This window comes from Octopus sinensis, linkage group LG21 (genome assembly GCF_006345805.1).
Source record: "Octopus sinensis linkage group LG21, ASM634580v1, whole genome shotgun sequence".
Classification (NCBI taxonomy): Eukaryota; Metazoa; Mollusca; class Cephalopoda; order Octopoda; family Octopodidae; genus Octopus; species Octopus sinensis.
In genome coordinates, this window is record NC_043017.1 from 5,279,613 (window position 1) to 5,294,612 (window position 15,000).

At 38.0% G+C, this 15,000-nt stretch overlaps 1 protein-coding gene across 10 annotated transcripts in view; it reads left to right on the forward strand.

The window, feature by feature from the left end:
* LOC115222966 (ras GTPase-activating protein nGAP) overlaps positions 1-15,000 on the forward strand; it is a 479,655-nt gene that overhangs the window by 378,985 nt on the left and 85,670 nt on the right. For all 10 annotated transcript variants that reach the window (XR_005003304.1, XM_029793377.2, XM_029793379.2 and 7 more), the window contains one exon: positions 14,275-14,499. Coding sequence is in view for 9 of the 10 variants with exons in the window: in XM_029793377.2 (XP_029649237.1) it covers positions 14,275-14,499 (225 nt within the window). In the remaining variant the exon portion in view is untranslated. The remainder of the gene's footprint in view (positions 1-14,274; positions 14,500-15,000) is intronic.

Sequence of the window (15,000 nt, forward strand, 5' to 3'; positions counted from 1 at the left end):
GCTGTAACCCAACGACTGAAACATGCAAAAGCTAAAAGACGACATTTTTACCCATCCTCACAGCACGGCCCCTTCCCCAATAACACCTGCCCCGCCCACGAGAAACTCCAGTTTAATGCAGACTTCTTTTATAAAAACCATAACATGTGATTCGATTGAGATTTAGCAGCTATTTCTATCAAACAGAGCAAGCATAAAGATGGTTTCTTGCCGGAACGTAAAAGGTGAACTTGGTACAGAGTGACTTCACTTGCTACTGTGTAAACCGTACTAGTTAAGTAAAAACAGTGTTTAGTTAGTTAACCATAGAGAATATGGTTGCTAACATATATTTAATCTATAGTTTATCAGTTCAGTTACCTAAGCAATGTATTTCCGCTTAAGTTCAGCTTTAAGTGATGGGTGAAATTTCCCAGCTGAACCATTCCTTGTTCAACTGTTTATTCTGCTCTTCAAACAGAGATAAGACAGGAATTCTCTAGTTTACATACACAGCTACATGTTTCTGTATCTACCTATAGTGTCTGTGTGTATATATATATATATATATACATACATATATATATATATATATATATATATATATATATATATATATATATATATACATATATATATGTATTTGTGTATGGGTGCATCTGATGGAAAAAACTTGATGTCATTGTTTTTTTTTTTAATATTCGCTGTTTATTTATGTCTTGTTATATTTAGACACACAAGCAGTGGTAGTAATGGTATTGGTGGTGGTGGTGGTGGTAGTAGTAGTAGTAGTAGTAGTAATGGTTGTTTTATTGCTTTGGTTAAGCACACTTGTAAATCCCAACTCCCACCCTGAACTGGTACCTTACCCCCCCTGCCACCCCTACCCCCACCCCGCAACTGGTCCCAGTTTTGTAGCAGACTTGGCACCGTTTCACTTGTGTTCACTGTTTTCCCTTTTAGACAATACAAATTCTGTTAATTGCGATGATTTCCAACAAATTCCTTGGCTCCACCAAACAGCAGCAGGAGTAGTAGCAGCAGCAGCAACAATATAAATATGGTGGTGGTGGTGGTGGTGGTGGTTGTTAGTGGTTGTAATAATTGACAGTTGTGGCGGTGGTTTTTTTTTTTTTTTCATCTTGGCTTCATACAAGATATTGTTGTTCTATCCAAGAACTAAAGCACCAATTTGGCAGAATCCTTGAGGTGTTGTGGCTGTGTGGCAAGAAGCTTGCTTCCCAACCACATGGTTCCAGGTTCAGTCCCACTGCATGGCACCTTTGGGCAAGTGCCTTCTACTATAGCCTCAGGCTGACCAAAGTCTTGTGAGTGGATTTGGTAGCCGGAAACTGAAATAAACCTCCTCCTCCTCCAATTCTTCTTCTTCTTCTTCCTCCTCCTCCTCTTCCAATTTTTCTTCCTCCTCCTCCTCCAATTCTTCTTCCTCCTTCTCCAATTCTTCCACCTCCTCTTCAAATTCTTCTTCGTCTTCTTCCTCCTCTTCCCCCTCCTCCAATTCTTCTTCTTCTTCCAATTCTTGTTGTCGTAGAAGAAGAAGGAAACCTATTTCCTTCCATGATTCATTCAGAATAATAGCTGATAACGTTCTTAATCTTACAAAACCATTAATGTTTTTCTTTCCTCTTTCCTTGAGATCCCTCTCTCTCTCTCTCTCCCACCTTCTGCCTGTCTCTGCCATTACCTTCTTCTTGTTAGTCTTAATGTATTTCGAAAGAGACTCATGACAAACCTTGTTTATAGCTTTTCCGTCTCTTTTATTGTCATAAAGGCTTCGTATATTTTCTCATCATTCCTGCCAGGGGGTTTCCCCTCTGTTTACAATCAGAATAATGACTGGTAGTTGCTCTACTCAAGATTTCAGCTTCTTACCAACTGAGATATCAGCACAAACAAAAGATATGTCTCTCTGGTGGTTAGACTGTTGCACTCATCATCTCTAGATTGTGGGTTTGATTCTCTGATTGGGCAGCGCATTGTGTTCTTGAGCAAAACACTTCATTTCACATCGCTCCAAGCCCACTTTTGATCAGGGGGCAAAGGTTGGCCTGCTTGCTCACCTAACCAGTGTGGTGGCATCGTTAGGCGGCGAGCTGGCAGAAACGTTAGCACGTGGGCGAAATACTTAGTGGTATTTCTTCTGCCGCTACATTCTGAGTTCAAATTCCACCGAGGTCGACTTTGCCTTTCATTCTTTCGGGGTCGATAAATTAAGTACCAGTTACGCACTGGGGGCGATGTAATCGACTTAATCCGTTTGTCTGTCCTTGTTTGTCCCTTCTGTGTTTAGTAGTAAAAAAATAGGCATCGTTTGAAAGCTAAAATAATGCAAAAAGCGCATTGTGACCAGCGATGTATAATAACATCTGATAACCTGGTCAGTCACATGATCATGTGATCTACACATCCATACATACATACATATACACATGCATATATAAGTACACACAGTTATATACATATGCATACTTCCATATACGATAGGCTTCCATGCAGTTTCCATCTACCAAATTCACTCACAAGGCATTGGTTGGTAAAAGACACTTGACCAAAGTAGTGCTGTGCAGTGGAACTGAACCTGAAGCCATGCAGCTTCAAAGCAAGCTTCTTAGTCACCAAGCCACCTCTCCACCTAGGTGAATATGTTTTAGGTAGAAATTCTATCTTGCTTCTGCTTTGTTGCTTCAGCTGCCAAAGTCTGTTGTTAAATCATTTATTTTTTTACCATTTCCTGTTACTAAATGCCTGGAATTGTTCTTCAAACAAAATCCACATTGCAACTGCAGACACTTCCACTTCGAAGCTATTCAGAAATACCACTTAAACTAACTGCTTGCTGCCAGGAAGAACCAGCAATCAAAATTGGTTTTGGAAGAACAGGATTCTGTTTAATTTATGGCTACTCATATGAAGTATAAAGATGGTGGTGATGATGATGATGTTTGTAGTGACACTGATAATGATGGTGGTGGTGATGATGATGATGATGATTATCATCATCATCTGTCTATACTTGAACCAGTTAGACAGTCACAACCATCACCATGGCAACAAGACATCAGTGTTGTTTTTACTACTATGTATCAGCAAACATCACTAGGTTCTCATCATCATCATCATTATCATCATCATTTTAATGTTCAATTTTTCCATGCTTGCATGGATCAAATGGTCTTTTATTGTGGTAGATGTTTCCACGGCTGGATGCTCTTCCTGCCACCAAACCTTCATTCGTTTCCTAGTTAAGTAATATTACTACTCCATAACCACCATATTGGAAATGAATGTCACAAAATTGAAGAATATTAGAAAATAAACGACACTGCTTGTATGACAGGGACACTCATTTACAAATATCATGTGATGACAAGACAAAGAGGCATAAAGACACACACGTATATTCATATGTGAAAAGCATTGGTGTGGGTACTGATGCCACATAAAAAACACTGGTGATGGTGCCACATAAAAAGCATTGGTGAAAGTGTGTAAAAAGCAACCAGTACCACTCTGTGGTTTAACTATCTGTCCAGTACCTCTGTCTGTCTGTCTGTTTCTCTCTCTCTCCCTCTCTCTCTCTCTCATATATATATATATATATATATTACCACACAGCCACTTCTATGTCTAGATGTATATAGGCGTAGGGGTGGCTGTGTGGTAAGTAGCTTGCTTAACAACCACATGATTCTGGATTCATTCCCACTGTATGGCATCTTGGGCAAGTGTCTTCTATTATAGCCTTTGGCCGACCAAAGCCTTGTGAGTGGATTTGGTAGGCGGAAACTGAAACAATCCCATCGTATATATGTGTATATATATATATATATATGTATGTGTGTGTGTATATGTTTGCGTGATTGTGTGTCTGTTTGTCCCCCCAACATGGCTTGACAACTGATGCTGGTGTGTTTACATCCCCGTAACTTAGCGGTTCGGCAAAAGAGACTGATAGAATAAGTACTAGGCCTACAAAGAATAAGTCCTGGGATCAATTTGCTCGACTAAAGGTGGTGCTTCAGCATGGCCACAGTCAAATGACTGAAACAAGTAAAAGAGAGTGTATATATATATATATATATATATATACATACACATACACACACATGTATGTATACATATATTTTCCAGCAGTACTGGTGGTTCTGGTAATGTAGACTGCTATATAATAATTATTAAAAGACAGATGGTGGAGTCGGGATGACCACCACCACATCAGTTACATTTTTTCAATTGATCGATTGCCTCTCTTTTTAAACATTGTCTTTCATGGCATTGTTGTACATATAAAAGGGTTCTTTCGACTTATTGACCCGAACATATTTTATATTCACCTCTTTCAAGTTTTCCTCAATGGACCAGAATAGAAGATAAAAAAATTATTTGAATTGCTTTGAACCGTTGTTGTGTCTACACACACACACACACACAAAGATACACACATATATGGTCAGATATTTATACACAAACACAAGCAAACATATGTTGTTTGCAATGAAGACAAATAAAAAGTACTCAATAGCTGATATAAAGTATAGTTTGTATTTTTATTTGGCTGTGTCTCTTGCGCCATTATTTACGGTTCATTCTTATGCGTTTGAACACAAGTGCAAACACAAAAATATCTGTGCATACATATAGTTTCAGCTGAATAAACGTGCAGATTGTGTGTGTTCAGACATACATACACAACACATATACACACACACACACACACATGTATACACACACACACACACATATGCAGACATACATATGTACATACACACAAACACAACACGTACATATATGTATGTATATATGCATATATTTATATATTATTTATATACATGTATATATATATATATATACATATATATATACATGTATATATACATGTATATATATATGCATGTATGTATATATATATATATAAACATGTATATATATTATATATATATATATATATATATATATATATATATATATATATTTCAAAAACATAGTAAATAAACAAATAAATATATACTAAATACACAGGTGAACACACATATATATATGTATACATAAACATACACACCTATATGAAAATATACATATAATTAAGACATGTTTATGAAACAGAAGTATCTACTGTTGAATAGAAAGTACTCAATACATGTGGTAGGGTTGAGCTGAAATGTTTCATATTTGATAAGATCAGCAACTGCGCTGTGGTCACCATGTTTCGTTATACGTCTCAGCTTGATGAGTTCAAATGAAGTAAGATGTAAATGGGAAATGAATGCACATCGCACGCACGCATGCACACATGCATGTGCACGTGTATGCTGTCTCCCTTTTACTTGTTGCAGTCGAACAAGTCGACCCCTTTACTTATATTCCAGATTTCGTTATTTGTTCCAGCCGTCTCTTTTTGCCGGTCCACTAGGTACAATGGATGTAAACAAACCAACGACGGTTGACAAGTGGTAGTCAGGAACAAGTACAACACAGCACAACATACACAAGTGTGTGTGTATTCTTTTACTTGTTTCAGTCATTTGACTGTGGCTATGCTGGAGCACCTTATATGCACACAGACACGGACACATATATATATTTGTACATAGTCAGACATGCATAGATATATATATATATGTATATATATACATATATATGTATACACACACACACACATGTATACACTGGTACACACACAGAATTATACACATACACACACGATTGTAGTTCCCCAGTGTGGCCCCAGTCTACTGGTCGGAACCAGTCTATATAACTCTGTGTATAGACATATATATTCATATATGTATGTGTGTGTGTGTATATATATATATATTGTGTGTGTGTGTATATATATATCTATATATGTATAAATATATCTATCTGTATACATACATATATATATATATATATGTATGTATATATGTATGTATGTATATATGTATGTATGTATATATGTATGTATGTATGTATATATGTATGTATGTATATATATACATGCACATACATACACGTTTTATGTGAAGATTAAATGTGCGGCCAGCTTCGTTGTAAAGGTCCTGATATGAATATTGATACAGAGAACTTAATGAATATATTATATACCCCCAACAGAGACACATACACATGCACATATATACACTCAGCTTTTTATATACGAGATGATAACTGTGTAGCCGCCGGAGCAAGCGTAACATATGTAAATATACCCAAGGGAACTATTAAATATCAAGAATAGAATATTATTAAAATTGTGTGTGTGTGGTAGGGGTGGTGGTGGGGGGTGGGGGGTGGAAGTGAGATGAAGCAACAAAGCTTAACGAACAAACGAAAAGACTTTCATTATTGAAAGCAATGAATAAAATACAAATGATGAAAAAAAAAACAGAAGCTAATCGTAAAACCACAACAAAAACTACAAAGGAATTCACATATTTACAAAGTAAAGCTGGAGTATTAAAGATGTAACGATAATAATAATAATAATAATAATAATAATAATAATAATAGAGGGATTTTTGGGGTTTGAATAATTCACCTCTGGAAACATGGGTGTTTCGTTCAACATCCTTAAACAATCCTTATTCAGGGACCTTTTGAGCGGGATGGGCTACTCAACCTGAAGAAAATTCTAACTGGGCCCCACCTGCAAGGTCATGTGCTGTTTATCTTGATATGAGATCACCATGTTGCGCACATATGGTTGTGATGCATGTGCCTAGTGTACCCTTATCAGATGGGTAGTTATGATGGGTATACTGGGCTTCGTATATTTTACCCCAGTGTCACTTTGATGGCATGCACTGCTCTCTCACTCAATAATAATAATAATAATAATAATAATAATAATAATCCTTTCTACTAAAAGGATCAAGGCCAGAAATTTTGTGGAAGCGATAAGTTGATTGTGTCAACCCCAGTGTTTCACTGGTACTTATTTTATCAACCCCCAGGAGGATGAAAGGCAAAAATTAGCCTTGGTGGGATTCGAACTCATAGCGATTATAATAACAAGAGCATTGGGAAGGCGCAAACTTCCGCCAAGGTAACACCAATGGTCCTCTCAATGGTTAGCTGGAGATGATTTTTAAAATGAGAATATCTGAAATAAACTTGACTGTTCTGAGAAATGAGAATATTAAAAATGAACCTGACCGCTCTCAAATATTAAGTAAAAAAACACAGGAAAACTAATCCAGAATCCTTGTCTGGTACCGGAGCGATCCCAAAATCTAATCAGTTTGTGCCAGTTACAAGATCAAGCATCTCTGAAAGTTTCATCCGAATCCATCCAGTGATTCTTGAGATATCTTGTCCAGGGACAAACCAGCAAACAATACCTCTACCTTCGCTAAGGTGAAGGTAACAATCCTTTCTACTACAGGCACAAGGCCTGGAATTTTGGAGGAGGGGGTTAAGTCAATTACACTGACCCCTGTACTCTTCAGGTACTTAATTTATTGACCCTGAAAGGATGAAAGGCTAAGTTGACCATGGTGGAATTTGAACTTGGAACATAGTGGCAGATGAAATTCCGTTAAGCATTTCACCTGGCGTGCTAACGATTTTGCCAGTTCCTTTCTACTATAGACACAAGGCCTGAAATTTGTGGGGAGGGGGACTAGTCAGTTACATTGACCCCAGTGTACTCAACTGGTACTCAATTTATTCACTCCGAAAAGATGAACATATGTATATATATATGTGGTGTGTCTGTGTGTGTATGGCTGTATATGTATGTGTGTGTATGTATATATGTGTGTGAGTGTGTGTATGTTAGTGTCTGGGATAAGTCGATTACATTGCCCCCCACCCCCCACCCCATTCCAGTGTTGAACTGGTAATAATTTTATTGACCCCCACCCCACCCCCGAAAGGATTAAAAAGCAACGTTGACCAAGGCAGAATTTGAACTCAGAAAATACCAGCAATAACAACAACGATAATAATAATAATAATAATAATTTATTGAATAATATTCTGACTTCTCGAAGTTTTCATCTCCCTTTCTCCTCCTCCTCCCGACCAAATTCCGGCCACGCACCGCTAACCTCTGTATCAGATTCTTTATTCGGTACTTAGCGCCATTTACACGTCTAGTTCCACACTTTATAAAAGCTATTTCTGTTTGGAAACTTGTTGGAGATCAAACTCATTTTGTTGTTTGTCTTGTTGCTTTTCTGTCACATTACTGCGGCGCCTTTTCATACCGTTTCTTTGGTATGCTGCCACGAGCGAGTATTTTAATGGCTTTGCTTCACTTCTTCATTTCAAGTGGAATGGTAAGCTTTTCATGTCTAGCGTCATTAAATGGAAATACTATGCTAATAAGGTATTTGATCTTTTGGTGTTCATTTGAAAAATTCCCTGCAACACCATTCGATGCTTCCTGCCCAGACTTGGTCTCTTTTCTAGGAATAAAGAAGTTTTAGTGAAAAGTATTGTCTTTTACAGAAACTGTACCTAGCCTTGTTTTATTTCTGATATTGATGCTGACAAAGTTTTGTTAATTTGCATTAGTATGCATCGTCATCATCATCATCGTCATCATCATCGTCATCATCATCGCTGTTGTCATCGTCATCTTCATCATTATCATCGTCATCATCTTCTTCATCATTGCCATAATCATCTTCATGGTTCTGGTCATTATCTCTTTTAATTTGTTTCAGTCATTTGACTGCGGCCATGCTGGAGCACTGCCTTTAGTCGAGCAAATCGACCCCCAGGACTTATTCTTTGTAAGCCTAGTACTTATCCTAATCGGTCTCTTTTACCAAACCGCCAAGTTACGGGGACGTAAACATACCAGCATCGGTTGTCAAGCGATGTTGGTGGGGGACTAACACAAACACACAAACATATATACACACGCACACATATATATATATACATATACACGACGGGCTTCTTTCAGTTTCCGTCTACCAAATCCACTCTGAAGGCTTTGGTCGGCCGGAGGCTATAGTAGAAGACACTTGCCCAAGGTGCTACGCAGTGGGACTGAACCCAGAACCATGTGGTTGGTAAGCAAGCTACTTACCACACAGCTACTCCTGCGCCTCTCCGTAATTTCCATATAAGATAAGCTCTAAATTATCTTCGTTCATGCCATCCAGCTCTCTATCATGGTGACCCTTTAAAATCTGTTCAACATGTTGATGCTCACTTATTGTTTCACATTGATGTTGGTAGACAGAAATTGTGTAGGAGGGAGCTTGTCATCTATATATATATATATATATATACAAATTGAGATAGGGGTTGTAAATGCAACCCTCTATGGGATAACATATATCCAATATACTGCTAGTGAAGTACCCAACAAAGTTAATACATAAATGTCAATGATTGCGATGCAAGATATATATATATGTATATGTATATATAGTCAATTTAAATAATCAATTCAGGTAAACAAATGAAATTAACGGATGACAAGAGGGCATACATACATATATATACATGTACATGTGTGTGTCTTTGTGTTTGTTTCACCACCACGACCACCACCATTTGACAACCGGTGTTGGTTTGTTTGCATCCCAATAACTTAACAGTTCAGCGAAAGAGACCAATAGAATAAGTAACAGACTGAATAGAAAAAAAAACAAAAAACCCCCAAAAACGCCAGACTGGGCTCCATCTGTTGCACTAAACCCCTTCGAGGCAGTGCCCCTGCATGGCTGCCATCCAATGATTGAAAGTTTCAAACGATAAAAAGATAAGGAAAGAACTTCCTTCCTGCCCCCCAACCCTATCCATCAGATTGGCCAATCATCTTTCTGTTTTTAATTATTAACACAATTAAGAAGCGATATTTCAAATAATCCAGCTTCACTCAGAGCAATGTCTAATATTTCTCTTCATATCTCTGCTAGGAAAAGATAATCATCACATCTTTCTCTAAACCGTTATTTAAATTAACTATTTTTATTATTTATTATTTTTTTTTTTATCTGCATATAATTACTGCTATTTTCAGGAGTGGAATGGTAAGCACCACTTGAATACATTATCTTAGACTAAATTTGTTGAACTCTGCCTGATTTCTAATTCCTTTATTTTTCTCTTCAACAATAAAATAAAAACAAAATAAAATAAAATAAAAGTTCTCTGATATATATCAGTTCTGATGTATATAAGTTCTCTGATGTATATCAGAAAGATATAATATTCTAAGTGGTACTGGCAGCTATTTTATAGACAATACTAAAATTATTGTTCGTGCTTCTAGGATGGTGCTCCAACCACACACACACACACACACACTCTTTGTCTCTATACTCTTTGTTGCTGTTTTAAAAACAAATAATTTCTACCATACAGTTTAACTTCATCATTGTCATCATCATCATCATCCTCATCATCATTTAACTTCTGCTTTTCCATGCTTGCATGGGTCGTAGCTGGATGCTCTTCCTGTTGCCAACCCTCATCAATTTCCATATATACAGGAATCAAATTTGCATTGAGGGTGCAAATCCAGGTCCCAAAATTTTTACAAACAAGGCTGATTTTTCCCAATCTTTATTATATTATTATTATTATTATTATTATTATTAATAGGCGTAGGAGTGGCTGTGTGGTAAGTAGCTTGCTTACAAACCACATGGTTCTGGGTTCAGTCCCACTGCATGGCACCTTGGGCAAGTGTCTTCTACTATAGCCTCGGGCCGACCAAAGCCTTGTGAGTGGATTTGGTAGACAGAAACTGAAAGAAGTCCGTCGTATATATGTATATATATGTGTTTGTGTGTCTGTATTTGTCCTCCCAACATCGCTTGACAATCAATGCTGGTGTGTTTACGTCCCCATAACTTAGCGGTTTGACAAAAGAGACCGATAGAGTAAGTAGTTGGCTTACAAAGAATAAGTCTGGGCTCGATTTGCTCGACTAAAGGCGATGCTCCAGCATGGCCACAGTCAAATGACTGAAACAAGTAAAAGAGTAATTATTATTATTATTATTATTATTATTATTATTATTATTATTATTATTATTATTATTGTTATTACATTTGTACATCAGTCAAAACATATAAATCCAATAATGGAAAAGTAATGTTTCAAACCAGTTCAAAAATATTTCTTCGCTTGTTCACTTTGGCGATGAAGTTTCTCAGAAGGTTATTCAAAGCATTTTCTTTGCACATGCCCACAAAGAGATTTTGGGGAGTGTGCTCACAGCCCCTGTTCTCAAGTCTGTAACTGTTTCCTGGTAAGGTTTTATTTCCCCATGGTCAGACATGTTTTCCATGGAAGACTGAAAATTAACAACACTGCTTGTATAACAGGGATGCTTGTTTACAACCATCACATGATGTCAAGACAAGGTTACATATAAACCCATGTAAATATATTTTCAAAGTGCTTCTTTCAGTTTCCGTCTACCAAATTCTATCAAGGGTTTTAGTCAGCCCAGGGCTATAGTGGAAAACACTTGCCCAAGATGCCATGAAGTAGAATTGAACCCAAGAACATGTGGTTTGGCAGTAAGCTTCTTAATCACACAGCTGCACCTGTGCTTCTATAACGTAAAGAGCCAAATGGCAAGAAAAATAATTAGCAGTAATTATAATTCTTAGCAAGTAGGTCGAGAGAGAGAACAAGACATATAAAGGAGGATATGTTTAATAGGAAAGGGGTATAACTCTGAACATGTTTCAGTCTTATTAGAAGTCTTCAGCGAGGTACACACTAATATCTAACTACTAGATTAAGCCTATTACCTACAGTTTAATACATAACTGTATTACATATGTTTAATACATACAGTGACTGACTGTGTAATGTGTATGAACATTATTTGAAATATTGATATTGGATAATTTAGCTGGGATGCATTCTGCATAAAGAACATACAGTTAAGTGTAGGTTACATATATGTATGAGGCAGGGAAACGAAAATAACTTTAAGCTTTTTGAAATTATATCCATAATGAGATACCGAAAAAAAGTCTGCACCAATGTCACAGTCTGCTAGCAGAAGTTCCTTATGCCCTGGTGTTCTTTAAATCAACGCAGAATACGGTAATGTTAGAACTGGCCCCAAAGTTAAAGACATTATTGAGGCGCCAAAATAACCAATTTGTAAGAACTTATACCTTATTTCATTCTACATCATTATATTTATGTTTTGTTGTTGGTTCTTTTTTTTTAATTTAAAAAAATTTTTTTTTTTACATTTTAAAAGAGTGTTTACAGCCTTAAAAGCTAATCTTGCAGGCTGCCATAAATCTTGTTGTGTATGGCGCCCGGCCATATTTGGTAGAAATCTGGTGATATATAATCCCTTAAGTTCTGATATTTGGTAACTCCCTCACCCTAACCCAACGCACTTTCTATACCTCTCCCTTAACACTCTCTCTCTCTTTCACCCTAAATACTCGTCCTTTTTCTCTCGTAATATGTAATATGTATGCATGTGCGTGTGTCTGTGTGTCTTTTAGTCATGTTTCCCCTGACACGATCCAACTGAGCTTTGACACCTGAACTTTTAATCCAAAGGTATAGAGCCATATGGTATTAATGTCTTCATATAATTCTTACTGCCGTTAATTATCTAGCCAACCACCCCCACCTTCTACACACCCACACCCTTGCACACACTCCAAAAATTTAATTACATACGATTTAAAATTATCTTCATTTTACATCTGTTTTCCATGCTGGCATGGGTTGGACTATATGTATGTGTATATATGTATATATATGTGTGTGTGTGTGTGTTTGTATATCAGAGGGATATAATGTTCTAAGTGGTGCCAGCGTTCTTTATATTCACTCTAATGTGCTAGCTGAATGCAAGGTAAGGGGACCAGCCCATAGCCTAATGATTTCGTTCTTGGTTATAGGTTTTTCGCAGGCATGGCTGTGTGGTAAGAAGTGTGGATGTGTAGCAAGAAGTGCCTTCATACCTTGAGCAAGTGTCTTCTACTATATAGCCTCAGGCCGACCAAAGCCTTGTGAGTGGATTTGGTAAGCAGAAACTGAAAGAAGCCTATGGAGACCTATTGAGTCAAGTACATTAACACCAACATCAAAATGAAAATGAAATGGGAATTATAGTTAAGATACCCATGCCGGTGACATGTTAAAAGCACCATCCGAATGTGGCAGTTGCCAGCGCCGCCTGACTGGCGTCCGTGTCAGTGACACGTAAAAGCACCAACCAGTTGACACATAAAAGCACCAACCAATTGACACATAAAAGCACCAACCAATTGACACATAAAAGCACCAACCGATTGTGGCCGTTTCCCACCCTCATCTGGCCCTTGTGCCGGTGGCACGTGAAAAGCACCCACTTCACTCACGGAGTGTTTGGCGTTAGGAAGGGCATCCAGCTGTAGAAACACTGCCAGATCTGACTGACCTGGTGCAGCCTTCAGGCGTCCCAGACCCCAGTCGAACCGTCCAACCCATGCTAGCATGGAAAACGGATGTTGAACGATGATGATGATGATGTGTGTGTGTCTTTGTGACTGGGTTTGTTCCCCACCACCACTTGATAAGTGGTGTTGGTGTGCTTAGCAGTTTGGCAAACAAGACTAATAGAATAAGTACCAGGTTTAGAAAATCAAATGCTAGTGTTGATGCATTCGACTAAACATTTGTCAAGGCAGTGCTCCAGCATGGCCACAGTCTAATGACTGAAACAAGGAAAAGACTAAACAAAGCTTTATTAGAGACAGAACACTTCTATGTGGGTTCCTTCTATTGGTTGCATGCAAACTACTGAGTTGCCCCCCCCCCCCTTTTTTCCCCCTGAATTTTTTTCAAATTGTAAACATAAAATGTGGGCTTACTCTTTCACTTGTTTCAGTCATTTGACTGCGGCCATGCTGGAGCACCGCCTTTAGTTGAGCAAATCGACCTCATGACTTATTCTTTGTAAGCCTAGTACTTCTTCTATTGGTCTCTTTTGCTAAACTGTTAAGTTACGGGGACGTAAACACACCAGCATCGGTTGTCAAGCGATGTTTGAGGGACAAACACAGACACACAAACACACACATATATATATACATATATACGATGGGCTTCTTTTAGTTTCCATCTACCAAATCCACTCACAAGGTTTTGGGAGGTCCGAGGCTATAGTAGAAGACACTTGCCCAAGGTGTCACGCAGTGGGACTGAACCTGGAACTATGTGGTTGGTAAGCAAGCTACTTACCACACAGCCACTCCTCTGAACCTTTTTTTGTTTTGTTTTTCCTGCTCTAAGTACAATTCTTCTGTGTCTGGATTTGAAACCCTGTTATCTGTTGATGTTTTCTGCTTGTTTCAGATCAATCATTAGCTCAAGAATACGGACGTCTCGTTCCCATGAGTCCCTGCTGACGAATCAGTCGAACATGCACAACATCGAGCTAAACAACACAGGAAGATTGGACATAAGGCCTGTTCACAACAGCCTTCTGGGACAGAATGAATGCTTCAGCATCCCAACCCAGACTGGCAACATGTATTACTCTTGTAAGAACAAAGAAGAACAAAGATCCTGGGTCGATAGGTGAGTAAACCTGCTTTCTCCTTTTATGTGTGCACGTGTGTGCTTATTCGGTGAGCTGTCAGAGTTGCTATCGTGCCATGCAAATGCAAAATGCTTAGTGGCACTTCATCTGTCTTCACATTGTGGGGCCCAAATGCCGCCAAGGGTGACTTTACCTGTCATTCTCTCAGGGTTGATAAGTACCAGTTAAAAGGCGGTGAGCTGGCAGAAACGTTAGCACGCCGAGCAAAATGCGTAGCCGTATTTCGTCTGCCGGTATGTTCTGAGTCCAAATTCCGCCGAGGTCGACTTTGCCTTTCATCCTTTCGGGGTCAATTAAATAAGTACCAGTTATGCACTGGAGTCGATATAATCAACTTAATCCGTTTGTCTGTTAAAAAATGCTACCTCTCAGTGTAAGATGAGTGTTTCGCAGTGAATAAACATTTGTCTTGTGATTGAATCATGATGACGAAATCTTCCATAATAAAAGAAATTTAAAAACCACATTTTGATAAAAAT